This window comes from Doryrhamphus excisus, linkage group LG5 (assembly GCF_037039965.1).
Source record: "Doryrhamphus excisus strain RoL-2023G ecotype Guam linkage group LG5, RoL_Dexc_Guam_v1.1, whole genome shotgun sequence".
Taxonomy (NCBI): domain Eukaryota; kingdom Metazoa; phylum Chordata; class Actinopteri; order Syngnathiformes; family Syngnathidae; genus Doryrhamphus; species Doryrhamphus excisus.
In genome coordinates, this window is record NC_136361.1 from 8724051 (window position 1) to 8746307 (window position 22257).

General features: G+C 42.5%; 1 protein-coding gene across 1 annotated transcript in view; it reads right to left on the minus strand.

The window, feature by feature from the left end:
• The window catches only part of ntrk1 (neurotrophic tyrosine kinase, receptor, type 1), a 44344-nt gene extending 24152 nt beyond the window's left edge, over positions 1–20192 (minus strand). The window contains 7 exon segments of the mRNA XM_078790502.1: positions 1077–1215; positions 1290–1432; positions 1509–1663; positions 4369–4437; positions 11836–11907; positions 15349–15423; positions 19990–20192. Of these exon segments, the coding sequence (XP_078646628.1) occupies positions 1077–1215; positions 1290–1432; positions 1509–1663; positions 4369–4437; positions 11836–11907; positions 15349–15423; positions 19990–20192 (856 nt within the window).
• Positions 20193–22257: the final 2065 nt, after the last annotated feature.

The window sequence follows — 22257 nt, forward strand, 5'->3', positions numbered from 1 at the left end:
AAATTTTCATCATGTTCACTAGGTAAAACCAGCACAATAAAAACCACCTGTGGTAAAAATGAATTGAATGCAAATTGGTGTCATTGTCAGGGAAGTCCAATGCTGTCATAAGCTCACATTAATGATCATTATTAAACCAATAAAACATGTTTGCACAAATTGTCATAATGTGCGAAAACTCCTGAATATGCACAGCACATGTCAAACTTCAAAGTTGTTGAGCAACCTCTAAATATTAATCAATATTGATCAAATTTCAAAAAATGTTTTTTTCATTTATCCTAACATATTGGTGGGGTGAGAACATGAAATTTCAAAAGTTGAAAAATAAGGACCACCCTAATAAGTACTGCAAAAAAGGTCAGTAAGGATAATTCATAATGCCGCCTACAGAGAACATACTAGAACAGGGGTCTCAAACTCAATTTACTTGGGGGCCACTGGAGCTAGGGTCTGAGTGAGACTGGGCCGCATCATGTTTTCCAAAAAAAACAAAAAAACAACGCATTTATTAAAAACAGAAAAATGAACTTTGCTTTGGTTTCGATTTCCTACAAGAAAAGCTCTCATAAAACATTCCACTGTTCTCAAATATCTTAATTTTTATTTTTCTACACAAATTATGATGAAAAATAAATAAACAAATCAAGAATAAAGAAAATCAATCAATCAGTAATACATAAATAAATATAATAATAATAATAAAAGGGCAAATAATAAAAACTTAAGAAACCACATATATTTGGTGGGTAGACATATTTTTTTTCAGATTAAAATGAACAAAGCATTATTAGAGCCCTGTAGACATGACAAAACACGACTATAGTCACATTTATACTCTTTTTATTTACAACATATTGCGCAACTGCAGGGTCTTGAGACACATGCTAACTCGCAAACTAGAGAGCTAGCGACCTAAACGGTAGCCTTCAAGTTATTTCCTTTAAACTTAAATAGCCAAAAACTTACCACTTCCACACGGATAGGGAGGATAACTATTAACAGTTATTTAACCTAGTTAACCTAGCATGCAAGGGTGTAGTCTCACCCTTGCATGCACTTTTAAGAGGACTTACACTCGATGTCCAGCTGCACCATGTCCTCTCCGGGACCGGCTTGGTTCTCGGCCTCACAGGTCAGATTGTGCAGGTGGTCCCCGGAGGAGATGTTGGTGAGGTAGAGGACCACTTCCATTGTGGAGCCCCAGATCCTCTCCTGCTTGAGATGTACGGTGTCAGCTCTAGGAACACTTGCTTCCATTACATCCATCAGTGAATAGTCTGCTTTACCTGGACAATGAAATGGGAATGGAGAGACCTTGTTCGCCATCTCACTTGAGGGGTGGGATTTCCTGTCACATGACACTCAAAAGTCAGGTTGCCTCCTTCTTGAACCTTGTTGTTGGAGGGCAGAATGGTCACCTCCGGCAGACCTGAGACAAGGGATGACAATCACCTATAAAAGACCCCCAAAGCCTACTCTTTGTCACCAGGTCACGCTCAACTCACTGCAGTTGTCTATGACCAACGTATTGAGCACAACATCCTGTCCGCTGGACAGACAAGTCAACATCTGGTTGTCCAGGTCGCCGCGGTCGCTTCGTTGCCAGTGTTGCAACCAGTGTAGGTCACATGAGCAAAGCAACGGGTTGTCCAGGAGGACCCTGGGAAAAAAAAAAACCCACTAATAATCATCTTGACTTCATTTGAGACACTTCAACCTGAGCTGTTTATTTCTTCACATTATAAGCATCAAGCTGCCATAATGTCCATCACTTGGCTTTCACTTGAAGGAAAAGTTCATAAAATGTCACCGCACCGCACTCCAAAGTGGACTGTCAATCACATCACTATAGGCAGCCATTCTTTGTTCTGGAAAAAAGCTCACGAAAGCTCTATATGTTCACCTGCGGAACACACCTCTGCAGATAAAAAGCACTCGACGTTTAACCTTTGTGGTTCTTTTGCACGCAATAGTAGCTGCACTTGAACACATAAAAGCACCGGGTGGCAGAACTGCTTCAAGCGGAAATGCAGATTTGATTAGCTGGTGGGGCGCTGTGCCTTGATGTGTTTATGGGACCTACTATGCTCATTTTTCAACCCCTTGTATTGAGTTGTGGCCTCCTGTAGAGCAGCTAACTTTTTCCATCTTGCGGAATCTGCAACTATTCCAGCTGCATTTCATTTATTTTGTACTTCCTGCCAAAACGGTCTGTTTTAATTTACTCCACCCACAGCCCGCCTCCGGGCATGCCGACTCTGCTGTGATTGGTCACACACCCAATGTGCTTCCTAACTATGAACCATATAAGGAAGTCCGCCCCTCTGTCATGTCACAAAGGAACGGTTTTACCACGCATTTTCCAACCGAGCATTTTAAGCCACCCCAAACTTCTTTCGGGGCTCACTTCCAAATGCGCAAACCTCATTATCTGAAAGAATGTACAAAAATCACAAAAACCTAGTGTCAAATTGGACAAATAAAGGCAAAGCATTAAAATAAATACTTTTAAGCCATGCGGCCAATTTATGACCGTTTTTAATTGAATTAATCATCTTTCAAATTCATTCTTTCATTCATTCATTTTCTACCGCTTATCTTCACAAGGGTCACGGGGGTGCTGGAGCCTATCCCAGCTGTCTTCGAGCGAGAGGCGGGGTACACCCTGGACTGGTGGCCAGCCAATCACAGGGCACATATAGACAAACAACCATTCACACTCACATTCATACCTATGGACAATTTGGAGTGGCCAATTAACCTAGCATGTTTTTGGAATGTGGGAGGAAGCCGGAGTATGTTTCAAAGTAATTAATCATAATTAATCACATCACAACTATGTGAGACATTATTATTTCAGAGAGATTTGTTACTATATTTTATAAACAGAAAGATAAATGAAATATAATAAATATATATAATAATATATAAATATAATAAATATATTATATATGCATATATATTATATTATATATATATATTATATTAAAAAAATATTTAAAGCATATAAATATATCTGAAAATCTATTTGTCTTTAATAGTAACAGAACATTAGAATCACACTTTAATTGCATTATTTTGAATGGCTGTCTTCAAAACTCCACATTAAACTTCACATTCACATGTTTTGAGCATAAATGTATTTTCCGGGATTTCCGAGCAAACTTAAATGCAGAAAATTGCACTTCGGGATCGTTAGGTTAGTGCAGTGGTTCTCAATTTTTTTTTGTAATGACACAGAAATGTTTTTGTGTCCCCCCGATTTGAAATACTATTGAGGAAGTGATCTATTTATTTATATATGCTTTATATAGACTGAACTTAAAACTGAAACTGCAAAATGCAAAATATATGCATATTCAAGAGTCAAATTGCACGTTGAGTACAACAAATTCATACATGTTGGCAGGTCTGCACTTTTTCTTTGTCTTTCTGTTTGTTTAGACCTGGGGTCTCAAACACGCGGCCCGTGGGCCAAATGTGGCCCGCAGGACACTAGTTTGTGGCCCCCGCCTTGATATGAAAGTTAAGTTAGTGTGGCCCGCGCAAGTTTGATATGGATGCTGTATGGTATCATGTACCCAGAAAAAAATATTACGCTTGATTAATGTTCATGTTAAAGGTTAAATAACTGTTAATAGTTATCCTCCCTATCCGTGTGGAAGTGGTAAGTTTTTGGCTATTTAAGTTGGTCGCTAGCTCTCTAGTTCGCGAGTTAGCATGTGTCTCAAGACCCTGCAGTTGCGCAATATGTTGTAAATAAAAAGAGTATAAATGTGACTATAGTCGTGTTTTGTCATGTCTACAGGGCTCTAATAATGCTTTGTTCATTTTAATCTGAAAAAAATCATTTGTCTACCCACCAACTATATGTGGTTTCTTAAGTTTTTATTATTTGCCCTTTTATTATTATTATTTATTTTTCATCTTATTTTGTGCAGAAAAATAAAAATTAAGATATTTGAGAACAGTGGAATGTTTTATCAGAGCTTTTATTGTAGAAAATCGAAACCAAAGCAAAGTTTATTCATTTTTCTGTTTTTAATAAATGCGTTTCTTGGGGTTTTTTTTTTTTTTGAAAACCTGATGGGGCCCAGCCTCGCCCAGACCCTAGCTCCAGTGGCCCCCAGGTAAATTGAGTTTGAGAGCCCTGGTTTAGACCAAACATTCACTCACAATGAAGACGTTATACTCATATTTTGAAGTGTTCATGAACACACGCCGGTTTCCTGAGAATGAGGAAGTGTCGGAGATACATACTGTATGTGGTGTTGGAATTACCCAGTTGTGGAATGGGAATGTTGCCAATTTCCCAGTCCCTACAAGCATATGCATTTGACTTGGTAACGATGGAGAGGGACTCACAGGTTTAGTAGAGGTAGAAAATGAAACACCCTCCAGGAGATGTGCTCCAGAGAGTTTGACGCCAGGTTCCTATACGGGGGAAGAGAGAAAGAATATCATGAACGAACTGACTAAATCTCTAAATGCAAATTAGTAACAGCTCGGATTGGTGTGTGGGTTGCTCTGTGGCCACACTTTTCTTTCCCAACAGTAACTACACCAGCTCTGGACGACTCTCAGTGGGAAACCATAATGCATTCCAAATGGATTGGGATCAATGATCTCAACACCGGCCTGTAGCCATTCACTCACAAACAAGTCTGATGTTTGCTCAGAACACTGGAGCCGCAAGGGAGGAATGACTCCACTCACTTCAAATGTACTTGCAGACGTGTACTACTTCATTTTTTATTCTGCAGTATGTCATTTGTACCGCATGCAAAAGGTAGATAAAGCTGTTGGATGCTGACCACTCATGATGCTATTAAATGTGGCTGCTGCCATCTTGTGGAGTTCATAAAAAAAAAAACTACATCAGAAGGTTGCCTACAGCCACAACTGCTTTTTTAGAGACCCCATTGGTAATTTGTTTTTGTCGTGTTGGAAATGATTTTTTTTCTGGATCCTAACAAGGCCAAAAGATGCCACTGTAGTTCATTTAAGCTAAGCTAAGCTAATCTCACTAAGCCCACCCTCGGCCATCTCTGTGTGGAGTTTGCATGTTCTCCCCGTGCATGCGTGGGTTTTCTCCGGGTACTCCGGTTTCCTCCCACATTCCAAAAACATGCTAGGTTAATTAGCCACTCCAAATTGTCCATAGGTATGAATGTGAGTGTGAATGGTTGTTTGTCTATATGTGCCCTGGGATTGGCTGGCCACCAGTCCAGGGTGTACCCCGCCTCTCGCCCAAAGACAGCTGGGATAGGCTCCAGCACCCCTTGCGATCCTTGTGAGGAAAAAGCGGTAGAAAATGAATGAATGAATAATTTCACTAATTGCTCTCTGGTTCTACCATATCTTACTTATTGTGTGGAAATAAGGGGTAATAACTATAAAAGCAATCTTCACTGGCTAAATGTACTGCAAAAAAGGTCAGTAAGGATAATTCATAATGCCGCCTACAGAGAACATACTAACTCCTTATTTGTAAAATCACAAATACTTGAACTTGCTGATATAGTAGTTCATCTTCAACTAAAATAATGCATAAGGCTAAAAATAAGCAATTAGCTAAAACTGTCATCCAATACTTCTCTACAAGAGAGGAGAAATATGATCTCAGGGAAGAAGTACATTTGAAACACTTCTATGCTAGGACTACGTTATGCTAGCCATAGCATTTCAGTATGTGGAATCAAACTATGGAATGGATTGAGTAAGGAAATCAAACAATGCACAACGATGAGCCAATTCAAGAAACAATACAAGCAGTTGATGTTTGCTAAATACAAGGATGAAGAGTCTTGAACCAGTCATGATGTGCTATATATATCACTATATTGACTATATTGCCTCCCTCTCCCCTCCTATCCTTACCACCTTCTACAGAGGGACCATCGAGAGCCTGCTGACCAACTGCATCTCCGTCTGGTCTGGGAGCTGCAAGGCCTCGGACTGGACGTTACTGCAGAGAGTGGTGAGGACAGCGGAGAAGATCATCGGGATTAAGGACATAGCAAACAGCCGGTGTGTATCTAGAGCCCATCGGATCTGCTCTGACCCCACACACCCCCAGCATGGACTGTTCTCTCGCCTGGCATCAGGGAGAAGGCTTTTGCGTATGGTGCTTGCGTTGAAGTGGCTGTTGTATTTTCCTGCTGCTGCCATATTTACATTAAACCTCCCTTTTTTTTGAACTTTTTGTCCCGCTCTCTGCATCCTGGGGTCGTATCGCAACACCGCTAAGCTCGCTAGCTGCAACCGTGACAGAATGAAACCACCACAAGATGACCTCGCGGAGAGCGATTTCGATTTCCATTGGCAGATCTTCAAGGCCTTGCAGAAAGAATCAGCCAGGGTTACCCCGGAGGAGCTGGAGGCTATGGCGTGGGTGTATTCGGGACCCGCGATGGACAAGCCTATCCGACCACGACGCCGACGCACGTCTCGGCCGACCTCTGCAAGGGGTCTGCGTGGCTGTAAGGTGAGGGCACCCCCTTCCTCCACGCCATGCCACGTTAAGGCGGAATTAACCCCCCACGCTGTCGCTGAGTGCCGGCCCATCACGCCACTAGTGATGGTGCCCCCGTTACGACAGCCCGCTGAGCCCCAGCCGCCTACCTTTTCAGATTCCCTGTTGCCCCCCAGGCCACACGTAGAGGAGTACGGCACACTTTCCCCTCCGGTGCCCGAACCACGCAGCCTCAAGGGTTTCCAAACCCCGGCTCCCGTACCAAGCTGCGTGACGGCCCAGATTCCTCCTGTGCCCAAGCCACGCAGCCTCAAGGGTTTCCAAGACCCGGCTCCCGTGCCAAGCTGCGTGGCATCCCGGATTCTGCCTGTGCCCAAGCCGCGCAGCCACGGGGGTTCCCAAGACCTGGCTCCCGTGCCAAGCTGCGTGGCATCCCTGATCCCGCCCGTGCCCAAGCCGCGCGGCTCCAAGCCTACACAAGTGGCTGCGGCCGGGACTGCTGACCTGGAGGAGCCAGTGACCCTCCTCCAAGCCTCCCTCCTCCCTTCCCTGGTTTCGGCTCCCTCTGAGGACGGCGTCTGGGATCCGCCTACGAGAGGGGGGGCTAGTACCACCTGCTGGGCTACGCTGGAGGCACAGTCCAGCCTTCCACGGTGGGACGCCACGCCGCCGCCTCCTCCGGCGCCACCTCTTCCACGGCGGGACGCCACGCCGCCGCCGCCTCCTCCGGCGCCACCTCTTCCACGGCGGGACGCCACGCCGCCGCCGCCTCCTCCGGCGCCACCTCTTCCACGGCGGGACGCCACGCCGCCGCCGCCTCCTCCGGCGCCACCTCTTCCACGGCGGGACGCCACGCCGCCGCCGCCTCCTCCGGCGCCACCTCTTCCACGGCGGGACGCCACGCCGCCGCCGCCTCCTCCGGCGCCACCTCTTCCACGGCGGGACGCCACGCCGCCGCCGCCTCCTCCGGCGCCACCTCTTCCACGGCGGGACGTCACGCCGCCGCCGCCTCCTCCGGTGCCACCTCTTCCACGGCGGGCGGGCCGCCCCTGCCAGGCCCACCACCCTGGCCGGCCCCCAGAGGGGACCACCCATGGCTTCTGCTGGGCCTGCCGTCATGGCCGTCCTCCAGAGGAGCCCGGTTCCCTTCGGGCTGCTCACCCTGCGGGCCGCCCTCCTGCGTGGTCTTGCCACCCTGGCCGACCTCTGGAGAGGTCCGGCCAGCAACCCACCTCCGGTCCCCCCGCCTCCCCATCCCTCTTTGTCTGTGGGCTTTTTGGACGTCTGGGATCCGTCCTTGGGGGGGGGGGGGGTACTGTCACGATGTGGGCGTCACCCTCTCGTGACTGCTCGTTTTGTTTCCTGCTCTTCCTCTGTTCCTGTTTCCATGCCCTTATTTTGGTAATCACTTCCTTTTGTTGTTCTCTTCCGTTTTCTTTACCCCTGCTTTTTTCACACACCTGCTTCTAATTTCATTACCCCTATTTAGTTCAGGTGCGTGCTCTTTCTGTTGTGGTTTCATTGCGTATGGTGCTTGCGTTGAAGTGGCTGTTGTATTTTCCTGCTGCTGCCATATTTACATTAAACCTCCCTTTTTTTGAACTTTTTGTCCCGCTCTCTGCATCCTGGGGTCGTATCGCAACACCGCTAAGCTCGCTAGCTGCAACCGTGACAATTATTATTATTATTATTATTATTATTTATTATTACTTATCTTCTTTTGTGTCTGTTATTATATGGGAGCCAGGCAACGACATTTCGTTGGCAATTTCACTACTGTGTTTTTGTGCAATGACAATAAAGGGAGTCTATCTATCTATCTACTATGGTACACATTATGGCATTGGATGCTCATATCACCTCGGTACGAGGTACATTATTACAAAAAAAACAAAAAACAAACTGTATTATGGAAAGCAGGAAGTGAACAAATGTAACAGTTAGTGATTGTAAAAGTACCAGATGGAGGGGTAGGATTTAATAAGCTTGGCTTCTTCCTACTCCTTTTGGACATGTGGAACTGGGAACTGATTATGGGATGCACTCAATTGGAATCTGATGCATGTTCAAATGAAATAAAACCATTACCATTACCACTTCCCCTTTTTGCATGTTCTTTCCTCTCCTGTTTCAAGAAGGAATAAAGTCTCACAAACTGGTATTACATATTACAAAATGTATAAAAAATATATTAAACAGAATATTGTTCTAATGCTCTGTTAAATGAAGTTATGCTAAAATCTGTGAGTGTCCCTTTGCTGTCAAATCAATAGCTGCGTTATGCTAACTCAGTTGGTACATGTCACTTGATTCATGACACATTAGTAAAAGTATTTTTTTTTAATCCGACAGTAGACAAGACCAAATTTGGGCCCTAAATTTTGAAATCCTGTCCCTCCAAAGCTGTCCAGGGCTGGGATTAAAACCCAGTGCTCTCTGCCTTAAAAGGCAGCAGCTGTACCATTACACCATCAGGGACTGACTGGTTTGCACACAACAAATCCAACGACTATAGGGGACGTTAACTGTCGCTTTTATGGTATTTCTTCATAGTATTCAAGTATTTCTAGTGGTACTGTGATGAAGTGATCCAATACAAGAGCTGAGAGAGTGGTCCGGTGTCAGACTATCATAATAATAACAAGGCTGCATATCCTGTCTCCAAACCCCCTCAGGCCTATAAAATGTCATCACAGTGCTTCTTCGATGGTCCTCGCACGGCCAGATTGTAAGCGAACCTCCCTCAGAAGACGACAACAAGCCTCACTGAGGGGGCGATACAAGGCCAAAGGTTCAACTATTTGTTGTGCTTGCTCCCAAATGTTGGTGTCAAGATGGCCGAGCCACCGGGGCTCATCCATTACCTTCTCCCGTTCCTCGCCGGGGGAGCGTCAGAAGCGGGAACAGCGCGGATCATAACATCATCATAACATTTGAGCATGGAGGAGGCTCACAAATAATCTGTCACCGAGAAGCACCCAGACCCCACCCAAAGCCTGCCCCACCCATCCCTCTCTGAGAATTATTGATTAAGTGATAATGGACCCTGAGTGGAGTGTATTTATTATGCATCAGTTGTCAATAACCCGGCAACGTAAGCGAGTAAAAGGTGACTTGGTGGATGTCCTCACCAATTTTTCCAAGCTCAGTGCCTCATATCACACAAACGAGTATCGTATTATCATATGTTGTGCATTCAAAATGAATCAGAAACATTTGTCACCTGCAAAAATCAATGAGCCGCGACCATCCAGGCTCGGAAAAGCTAAAAGGGAGGTTCGAGTTTCATCAATTTCTTCGCAAACACAGGGAATAAAATGTAGTAAGATCCGACCTAAGCGCAACAAATGATATTACCTGGTGATATGTAATACGCCTGAGGAGATTTAACACAGTAAACACAACACCGCTTTATTCCATATAGAAAACAATACATATACTTGATTATTTATTCATGTCTTTCATTTCATTTCAAATGTTATTTTTCATTTATTTGTGTTATTAGCATTTTTGATAGAGTTGAACATGTGTATTATTAGTGGGAATTTTAGTCTTGTCCCAGAATATTAGATCTTTTATCCCCATCCTAATTTTCCAAAAATGACAACTTGTGATCATTTGTTTTGTTTCTTTCACATAATTGTATGGCTTTCAAAAAAAATTAGTTTTCCTTATAACATTACAGGTTTATTCTTGTTAGAATACATTTTTATCTTAATATTACGACTTTTTTGTCACAAAATTACAGCTGTTTTTTCGATTTCTGCTGCTCTCTTAATTTAATTTTCTTTGTTCTTGTAATTTTTTATATTGTATTATATTAATTCATTCGGGAGGCGGGGTACACCCTGGACTGGTGGCCAGCCAATCACAGGGCACATATAGACAAACAACCATTCACACTCACATTCATACCTATGGACAATTTTGAGTGGCTCATTAACCTAGCATGTTTTTGGAATGTGGGAGGAAACCGGAGTACCCGGAGAAAACCCACGCATGCACGGGGAGAACATGCAAACTCCACACAGAGATGGCCGAGGGTGGAATTGAACCCTGGTCTCCTAGCTGTGAGATCTGCGCACTAACCACTCGACCGCCGTGCCGCCCTTGTATTATATTATTATATATTTATTTTATATTATTATTATAATTATTACATTATATATATATATTATATTATAATTATTATATTATATATTTTTTATTATAATTATTATATTATATTTTATTATTATTATATATTTTTTTAAATATTGTAACTCACAATATGGGGCGGCACGGCGGTCTAGTGGTTAGCGCGCAGACCTCACAGCTAGGAGACTGGGGTTCGGTTCCCGCCCTCGGCCGTCTCTGTGTGGAGTTTGCATGTTCTCCCCGTGCATGTGTGGGTTTTCTCCGGGTACTCCGGTTTCCTCCCACATTCCAAAAACATGCTAGGTTAATTGGCCAGTCCAAATTGTCCATAGGTATGAATGTGAGTGTGAATGGTTGTTTGTCTATTTGTGCCCTGAGATTGGCTGGTGACCAGTCCAGGGTGTACCCCGCCTCTCGCCCGAAGACAGCTGGGATAGGCTCCAGCACCCCCGCGACCCTCGTGAGGAAAAAGCGGTAGAAAATGAATGAATGAACTCACAATATTACGTAGTCTTGTTAAATAGTGACTTTTTCTCATTAGATCATGTTTTTCTCTTCATATTTTGACTTAATCCCTATTAAATCACTGCTGATTTACCCATTTATGCTGTTATTGTTTTTTTTTTCATTTTCTTGTTCACTTATGTTCTTAGAATGTGTCAATAAAAAAGGCCCCCACCCCTCTCATAATACAGTACTGATGTGTTGGAAAGTACAATTTCAGACAAAGACACAAAAATGACACACACAGATGCCAAAACTAATTCAGTGTGGGTCAATATTTGCTTGTGTTATATTCATTCATTTTCCACCCCTTAAACTCACAAGGGTCGCCGGGGTGCTGGAGCCTATCCCAGCTGTCTTCGGGCAAGAGGCGGGGTACACCCTGGACTGGTCGCCAGCCAATCACAGGGCACATATAGACAAACAACCATTCACACTCATATTCATACTTATGGACAATTTGGAATGGCTAATTAACCTAGTATGTTTTTGGAATGTGGGAGGAAACCGGAGTACCCGGGGAAAACTCACACATGAACGTGGAGAACATGCAAACTCCACACAGAGATGGCCGAGAGTGGAATTGAACTTGGGTCTCCTAGCTGTGTGTCCTGCGCGCTAACCACTCGGCCTGCTTGTGTTTTAAGGGATCAAGTAGCTGTCTTTGTGTCACTGAATGACAACCAAAAACTGTAGAGACAAGAGAATCCACTTACACGTATTGCAGCTTGGGGTTGTGCTGGAAGGCGTTGGGTGCGATGAACCTCAGCTTGCACGATGTGATGGTTCTACGGTTCCAAAAAAAAACAAAAAGCATGGACTCAAAAATGATTGGCAGGGTCAATCATGTGGACAGCTTGTTGGTTGCACATCGGTGAAGCAGAGCGGCTGACCCCTGCCTCGCATTCATGGTGGGGGTGATGCACAGAGTGCTATCAAAGTAGCCAACAGTGTGATACGGAGGGGCTTCCCAGAAGAGAGGATGTTGTGAGAGCAACGCTGTTAATGGTTTCGGAATGACTATGGTTTTCACTACGGCTCTTCATCAGCGGTGAGATGAAATGGAACAGCAATCAAGTTCCAATTCGACATTCCAGAAAAAGTGTCTGTTGTATTGCCGCTTGGAGCTCACAAGGTTTGATGTCAAAGTGTTCCAGTCCAATGTAAACAAAAAAAGATGGCTGACAAGATTGTATTTGTGACCAAACTGAACTTCAAACTAACTTCAAGAAGATATGGTGGACTGTAATTATATAGCTACATACACTAAAATGTAGGGATTTTCATCTTTTTCAGAAATTTCAGAATGAAGCTAAAATTCGAACGCACTTATTCAACAGTTTTATGTTTCACTGCTTTTTGCGCAACTTGCTGTTCTCTTTCAAGTAGCGGAAAGGCTAAGTAGTGCACCATCCAGTTAATTAAACTCCAATATCTAAAGGCATACAAGTATCTCAAGTGCGTCGCCATTGAAGCCAATGTTATGACACCTCAGACTGCCACATAGTGGTGCGTTCCATATCCCTGGGAAGTCGGACATATGTTTTAAAACTCCAACTACGAAAGTTTCACTGGAAAGCTACTCGAGATCGCCACACTGACTAGTTATCAGCATGTGAACATTAGTGCACCTAGCTAATCAACAAGCTTATTTTAAATGTCTGTTGTGTTTCTTTAACCGTACTTTTAACTGGGACCTTCGGAAGCTTCATGCGGGACCTATCCTACTTCCCGGGAGTCTTGAACGTACCATTAGCCGCAGTTCACTCACTCGCGCTGGTCATGCTAGCAGTAAAAGGACTAGCATTTCTAATGTTTAATTCATTGAACTGTGTGCTGTCTAGCGACATAATAATAATTACTTTAAACGTTGTTTAAACGTACAACTACGAGTTAGCGTCATCGGATGTTATATCGATGCTAAGGTTATTGTTTAATATGTGTTGACTGTGGTTTGTCTTGTAGGAGGAGCCTCCATGTTGAACAGCTACTATACACACATGGACAAAATTGTTGGTACCCTTCCATTAATGACAAAAAAAATAAGAAAAGAAAAGTACATACAAATTTTATGAAATTTAAGAAGTGATAGTCAGTGAAAGTGATGAGCCCACTCCTCATCAGCAAACTGCTTTAGTTGTCTCAGGTTTGAAGGGTGCCTTTTCCAAACAGCATGTTTCCAAAGTTGTTCAATGGGATTTAGGTCAGGGCTCATAGAAGTCCACTTTAGAATGATCCAATGTTTTTATCCTAGCCGCTCTTGGGTGTTTTTAGCTGTGGTCATTGGGTCATTTTGGGTCATTCTATATTATTTAAATTATTTGTACAAATTACTGTTTACGTTGTACATTGTTCATATCTGATTCCATCTATTTATTCTCCACATTATTATTTATTATTATAAGGGAGCCAGGCAACAACCTTTCGTTGGCAATTTCACTGCTGTGTTATTGAGCAATGACAATAAAGTTCCATCCATCCATCCATCCATTCATCCATCCATCCATTCATCCATCCATCATTCCATTTATCCATCCATTCATCCATCCATCCAGCCATCCATCCAGCCATTCATTCATCCATCCATCCATCCATCCATCCATTTATCCATCCATCCATTCATCCATCCATTCATCTATCCATTCATCCATCCATCCATCCATCCATTTATCCATCCATCCATCCCACACAATCCATCCATCCATTTATTTATTGTCCTGTTGCAAGACCCATGACCTGCGACTGAGACCAACCTTTCTGACACTGGCCGGTACATTTCTCTCTAAAATCCCATGATAGTCTTGGGATTTCATTGAAATAACGTGTTTCATAGTAGGGACGGTGTTCTTTTCTTGACATGCTTCATCTTTCCGTCTGTGAACATTAAGCTGATGTGCCGCCGCAAAAAGTTCAATTTTTGTCTCATGTGTCCATAGAACATTCTCCCAGAAGCTTTGTGACTTGTCAACATGTAATTTGACAAATTCCAGTTTGGCTTTTTTGTGAATTGTTTTCCTACTTTCCGTCTGTCACCAAACAGCACAGTGACAACCTGTAGCCCTATAGTAGGCCCACTGACCGATTACAGGATTGTGATGCTAATTAGTAGACACAACTTGGATTGATCCCTTTGGTCACAGAATCTTAAGTGTTTTAGGGCAGTGTTTTTCAACCTTTTTGAAAAAGGTTTTTTGAAAAAGGTTGAAAAAAAATCTTGGGGCACACCACTAACCAAAAATGTTATAAAATGTCACCACGACCTCTCACGTGTATCACTAAGTCTATTGGAGGAACGAGGCAATCAGCTACGTGTGGCCACACGGACGAGTATTACATTGCTCTGCCAGTCTTTACACCACAGACACTTAACAATTACATCATTCATTCATTCATTCATTTTCTACCGCTTTTTCCTCACGAGGGTCGCAGGGGGTGCTGGAGCCTATCCCAGCTGTCTTTGGGCGAGAGGCGGGGTACACCCTGGACTGGTGGCCAGCCAATCCCAGGGCACATACGTATAGACAAACAACCATTCACATTCACATTCATACCTATGGACAATTTGGAGTGGCCAATCAACCTAGCATGTTTTTGGAATGTGGGAGGAAACCGGAGTACCCGGAGAAAACCCACGCATGCACGGGGAGAACATGCAAACTCCACACAGAGATGGCCGAGGGTGGAATTGAACCCTGGTCTCCTAGCTGTGAGGTCTGCGCGCTAACCACTCGACCGCTGTGCCGCCCACAATTACATAATATTTGCAGAAAATGATTAGTAAATGTTAATTTGAAAAAAAATTACATTGGATAATTCCTCAAGGCACTGTTGAAAAATCACTGTTCTAGGGGTACCACCATTTTTGTCCAGGCATGTTTATTTTATTTATTTTATTTATTTTATTTATTTTATTTATTTTATTTATTTTATTTATTTTATTTATTTTATTTATTTTATTTAGTTATTTTTCATTTTTTTGTTTAATTTATTTTTATTTTAGTTTATTTATTTAATAATTCTGTTGAAGCATGGCTGAAAAGAATTTGTATTTTTTATGACTTTTGTCAGATTCAAGGTATTTCTGTGACCATTGTGAACTTCCTTTCATTAACAGAAGGGTACCAACAATTTTGTCCACATATGTTCGCATGTCTTGACCGGTTTATCACATATGAATACATTTAGACATCCATTTTAGTGTCAACATATGAAAAAAAAACACGACTTACAGGTTCTTTAGCTCTTTGTAGTTGCCCAGATCCAGTTCTGTGATATTTTCCAGGCCAGCTTGGTTTTCGATGTAACTGGAAAAGAAATGATGTGTGTTATTGGGACAGCATCGGCATTGACTGACATTTTCAGTTACAGGCCAATAAGGCAAGTACACATAAAACTGTACATTTTCCTTTCAGTACAGTGAGCTGACAGATTATTTAAATTGTATTTTTAAATTTATATGACACTCTTGTTTAGACAGTTAGACGGCAAACAGCGCTTAGAAACCGGTGTTTTTTTATCGTGAGAACGGTCCGCCAACTTTGTTCTATTATGATCATAATATTAATGACATTAAACTTTTATATCTAGTTCTTTTATTATTATCTTTTTTTATCTCTTGTCTTTTATTTTTTTGGTCAGATGACAACTTTTTCCTTGTAGTGTTTTAGCTTCAAGTGACTTTTCCCATTTTTGCTACTTTTTTCATTTATTATTTTTTTAGTTTTCTTGTTAAATTATATTTTAGAACGTGCCACGAGCCAATTAATAAAACTTCACTTTGAACACCGCTGATCCCTGGCTGTCTAAAAAAATATCAAACAACAAGACGGTGGATGAAAAACACAAAAAGTAACAACCTTGGGGTTTTTTTGTGGGCTTTACAAAGTTAGTTTGATGTTGTAGTTGTAATTCATTGCTATTTTGGTCATGTTATTTAGCTGCATTTAAGGGAAACGACACAACAAAAATTATTATCGCAACTACCCTGGTGATGCTTTTAAGGCTGATTTTTGATAGAGCTTCCACTCCAAATTGGCCATAGGTATGAATGAGAGTGTGAATGGTTGTTTGTCTATATGTGCCCTTTGATTGGCTGGCAAAGATTCCAACAGTCCTGGCGATAGCCTCCAGCATACCCCATGGATTTGGGTCTTGACTTGATCTGTCCTGAGAGTTGAATAGGATTTGCACGTCTTTATTTGAGACTTTGTACTTACTTGCGACTTGCTACAGTAAATACTGACTTTCTCCGACCTCTGCTACCAGTTTCGTCTGCACAGTTTTTTCCAAGCAGATATACAGTAATGGAAAAAAATATTACACCAGCCTTGTTCCTTCAATTTCTTGTTAATTTTACTGGCTGGTACCACTTCAAGTATTTTACCCGAAAAATAAAATGAACACAACAGCATGGAATGCCTAAAATCACTTGCAATACAATGCCATAGTTATTAATGGAATAATTCAATTTTGGTTATTATTAAAAAAAAACTATGGATATACACTCTTTAATTACACAGCGACAAAACCATTTTTGTTGTCATCATTATATTTGAAAAAAATCTACCTTTAGTTGTACCAGGCCTTAAAGTGAACAATAAACTGAAGAAACAAGGCTGGTCTAATAGTTTATTCCATCACTGTTTTTACTAGATTGTGCCAGAATCATTTGAAAATACGCTGTAAAAATACCTCCAGCATGTGGAATACTTTTGTCCAGCTTTTTTTTTGTGTGTTTATTCCCGTTTGATCGGCCCACGCAGCAATAATGTGATTACAGGGCAGGTGGGCCCGAGATCACCCATCGCCTTCACTTATTGGATTGAGCCAATTGGGTTGTATATCATCTATTGTTCCCGAGGGGGCCGGGGGCGTGCATTGACTGGCAATTCTCAAAATTGAATTTATAACTCGCAGTATGATGAATCTCGGCCTGCCGTCGCACCGTTAATGGAGTCTTGTTTGTTTGCCGTTCCGACCGTACGAGCCCTCACACAAGCTGCCGCCATTGTTTTTGGAGCGAGCAAATCTGACTGATTGATGGAACAGCTTCCCTTCACCAGAGACGGTACATAGTTGTAGGGCGCATCAACAAGAAGGCGGGGGGGTAGATTGACAGCGGAAGTGAGTAATGGACTTTGCAGCACTTAACTAGCATCTCAGAAAAGTTTTTAACAATCTCTTGGCATCTAATTGCTCAGTTTGGCGGAGGAGAACACAGGGAGAACAGCATGGCGTGGTGGAGAGCGACATTTCCATTTCAGTGCTGGTTTTATAATGCTGTACGGCGGCCCTCCTGCAATCACAAAGTACAAATGAAAGTGAAAGCCTCGGCACAAGAAGTGCAGTGAAATATCAACTATCGCCATATTTAACCTTACCATGGATTCGGAACGGTTCTCTCTCGCTGCGTAACATTTTAAGTAAGCCGAATCACACTTTTATATGTCATCCTGCCATAGTGGTAGAAAATTGGGTGGTTGGAAGTCAAACAAGAAGACAAAAATGGTGGTGAAGTTAAACTGAAAGATCAGCCATCATCATTGAAATTGAACGTATGGATGGGACAAAGTTTTTTTTAGCAGCACCCGGATTCCCATATTCTACCAGCTGTGAAATAACTACAGATTTTCAAGATTTTCAATGAGCTCAATGGTCAGGAAACTTCTGATGAACTGTTGGTTTGTTCATTGGTCTGATGTGGTTCCAGCCAATCCTTGGTTATGGGGGCTGAGCATCTCAGCCAGATGGCAGAAGGGAGCACATGTAATAGCATAAAAGTGTGCTTTTGGTGAAAAACTTCTTATTGATATTTCAGACTCTTATATTGTACGCTGTTTATTTTGCAAAAATCAAACAAACTTCAAATTCTAATATTTCTTTAACTGAGTCGAGTTCAGACGGCAGAAGGGAGGACATGTAACAGCATAAAAGTGTGCTTTTTTTGGTGAAAAACTTATTGATATTTCAGACTCTTTACATTGTACGCTGTTTCTTTTGCAAAAATCAAACAAACTTCAAATTTCTTTAACTGAGTCGAGTTCCTATGAGTCATCCTTTGAATGGAAACGGGTACTCGATTAACGCAATTCGTGCAGAAACTCGCATCTATAACAAGTTGCGAAATAGGGTAATGGAGTCACCCCATCACCGAGCTCAAGGCTTAGGCTTGCACATGTTCAACAAGTTCTGTTTTATAATTGGTTTTATGTAATTACGTCCAGGTTTCTGTTTTTAATTACGATGGCAGTTCCAGGGGGGCAGAGGTGAGAGCAAGTCAGTCTCTCATCATTCAAGTCTCGAATCTCAAGTAAAGACCTCAAGTCAAGTCGAAAGTAAAGATATGCAGTCCAAGCCAGGACTCAAGCCAAGACTGGTTGAGTCAAGTCCACAGTCATAGACTTGAAAAAGACTTGAAAAAAATGGCATTTTAACAATGTAGTATTGTACTACAGTATTTACTTGGACAAATACAATGAATGTTTTTTGGATTTGTTAACAAAATAAGCCTAGTCTGACAGCATTCAGGATTTAGCTGGTACCCAGAAATGTAGTCTACACGGTTTTTGTTTGTTCTTAAATCTGATTGGACATCAATATACTATGCATTCAATGAGGCAGATTCAAAGGGAATATTTGGCGGGAATTATATAATAATGTTCACAGTAGTTGAATACTTTGAATGAGGACACATTTTACTGAACACAGTCACTGAAAATTTTGTGTTTTTCAAGTCATCAGACTCAAGTCCAAGTCATTGTTGTCCAGGTCTCAAAGACATCTAAATTGTGACGCAAGTCTGAGTCAAGTCCATGTTGTGTGACTCAAGTCCATAACCCTGATATAAAGGAAGTATCCGCGAGTCCCGATTAATAAAAAAAATTGGATGATAATAAAAACTTTTGAATAACTGAATAACAAATATGCGCTGCCCCCCTTGTTCACAACCACCTGACCATGCAGAGAAAACAGTGTAGATTTTTCCATTCATATCCAAAATGTATATGTTTGTTATATTTTCGTCTGCAATATCCTGCGATTCCCAGCCCTACTTGGCAAAGCACAAGAAGACGCTAATACAAATACAAAGCTGAGCTAAGCTCTTGGCAATTCAGCATCATTTATTGCCATCGCTCGGGATGGCATCCTTGGGAATAATCATAAATGAGGTCACAGCAACCTTTTTGCTTGCAGACAGTCACTTGTCAGGAATTCATGTTTGAGTCCCAGTAATTGAAAAATATTTTATCCTGGCCTGTGTATCACAAATCACAGCATGCGGGGCTCCCGCTGAGAGTGAAAGGATGTTACACAAAGTAATGATCCGCTGACCTCAAACAGTACACAGTCCCACTCCACAACACTTTGTCATGGCAACTTATCTTATTACTGTGAAGTGGAGTAAAGTTGGAAAACACCAAGAGATTGTTTTGGGGATGTAATCTCTCCTGATCAGACATATTTGCATGTTGCATGGATCACTGATTACTGAGCCAGAATGTGATACTCATCAAGGCTGAAGTCAAAAGAGCACCTTAATCATCAGTGTAACGACTGATCCCGATCACGTGAGGTTTGTTTTACACACTTCATCAGCATCTTTAATTCAATGTTGGTGCAACTCTGAACTTTGTCTTTTTCTCTATCTGCAACAAATAGCAACTTTTTACTCAACTTTTCTATGGAACGTTGACCTCGTCCAAGTTCCGGGCAACTTGGGGCAACATAGCCGACCCTAATCCCACATTCATGAGATAAACAACAATGCCAAGCAGGTGTGGAAACCACAACTTCCATCCCAAGATACCAAAAGTTGCCATTGGTTCAGGTGCACGAATCGAGTAGATGACATCACATGACATAGTACTCACATCTCCGTCACATTCTCGCTTTCTTGAGGAGCCAGAGCCGGGATGCTGGCGATCCCATCAGGCTCCAAGCACTGCAGCATGGTCACGAAACACCGGCAAGCCGACGGGCATCCTCCCAGAGAGAGCGCCGGGGCCAGGCTCACGAGGGCTAGCGCCAGGGCTAAGGGTGCCGCAGAAGACACTGCGCCCTTTGCCACGGCCATTCTCACGGGAGGGTGTTCTCTCGCCTTGGCTTTTTTTTATGGTTGACACGGAGGCGTGTAAGCAAATTCACATCAAGTGGAGATCTCAGCTGGTGGTCAGGGTCCGGGTCTGAGGCACAAGTGTACTGAGCAGCAGCAGCAGCAGCAGGAGGGGCAGGCAGGCGAGGGGCCTCTGGGGACATGGTGGTGGTGGTGGGCTGCTACCTCTCTTTCTCCCTCTCTTTCCCTCTCCATCCAGGAAGGAAGGGAGGGGCACGAGTTACCAGACATCTAAGACAGTGAGAAGGTGTTGGTGGGGGTCAAGGATGTGTTGATGCTGCTGAGGAGATGGTAAATCTTGGTGTGTCGCATCTATAACGAGTTGCGAAATAGGGTAATGGAGTCACCCCCATCACAGAGCCCAAGGCTTAGGCTCGCATATGTTCAACAAGTTCTGTTTTATAATTGGTTTCATTTAATTACGTCCATCATTCCCGCCATTCTCTTTGTGACATAAAGTGACAAACTGCAAAATATGGATTGAATCTTTTTGAAAGTTGATCGAGGATAGTACAAATCAGGGCTCAGGGCTCGACAATAACGATGTACTGATGGCCCAGGGCAAGTTAAAAGAAATTTGGGGCAATTAAATGGACCTATTGTGTTGCAGCCCGCTGCTGATTTTCTCCTTTCTCCACAAAACAGTTCATTAGACCGTAGTTTTCAAAAGTTTGAAGTACAGTAAACCGTTTCTAATCATGACTTATTCAAGACAAGAAGTGCCCAACAGTACAACCGTTGTTGAACATAATGGCTGCAAGGTATGAGTCAGGCATTCGTCACAAGGATCTGAAATGTTCAAACCAACCAACCAACCAGCCAACCAACCAACCAACCAACCAACAAGTCTTTAAATGAAACAAAAACCAGAGTAAGAGGCTGTCCGCACTGAGATGTTTTCAGGTCAAAACAGCATCCTTTGCTAAGAATAACGTCACTGCTCCGTCGCCCCCTCACATGACCAAAAGTGACAAGCCACCAAATGATTAGGAATACTAATCCTGATACTCCAAAATGACTTGCAGAAGTAATTCCATTTGGTCGTCAGTCTGGACAAGCCTTGTAAAGGTGCTTGTTTCTATAGTTATAGAAATTCTATAGTTTTGGTGTCACATGGCAGGGCTCGACAATAACGATGTACCGATGGCCCGGGGCAAGTTCAAACAAAATTGGGGTAAGTAAATCCAATCAGTGATATTCCCGTCGGGCAAGTGTACTTTGGCATGCCATACTGCCAAGAGTTTTTTTAAAAGCGGTTCTTGTTGGGTGTTGGTAAAACACGGACTGCGTAATTCCGGTGCTAATTTGCAAACCAATCCTTGCAAATCTTGAAATGGACCAATCAGAATGGTTTATTTAGACCGCGGTCCGAGTTTTACCCACACCCGTTCTTGTTGGCGATCAACCAATCAGCGATGGGTTGACCAGGAAAACATCTATCATGGCGTCCCTGCCAACATGGTCTAATTCTTCAACAACTTGTGAAGGAAAACAGCAAAAAGCGATGAACCAGTGCCTCCTAAACAAGTATTTTATTAGCGGCAGCAAATCAAATGATGGCACAGGTGAGTGAATCACATTGCTGTGACAATTTGAAGTGGTCACAATGAAACACCACCCATTAGATCCAATACCAAGTGCTGATTTTGCACAAGCTACAAAATCTAGCGCTTCCATTTCTCTGTGTATTTTTCTCACCTTTGCTTCACAAATTATGGTTTGACCATTGAGCATTTTTTTCTGGATTCAAAACACTAACTACTAGTACACAAATGTGTCTATTCAATAATGTTTCATTGTGATGCACAACTTCTAAAAGGCAAAGTGCCTAGAAGTCTCTTGACAATCCAGATTTCCCTGCAACGTCATGATCTATGTAGGAAAACAACCACAAGAAATTATCATCATTTCATCTTTATTTGAGATTCTCATGTGATGCCACAAAAATTAGAAGATATCATGATCATTATGATATCATTTTTGTTTTTAATGTAGAGCCCTGAGTTTTGGTAGCTTTTTCCTGGGT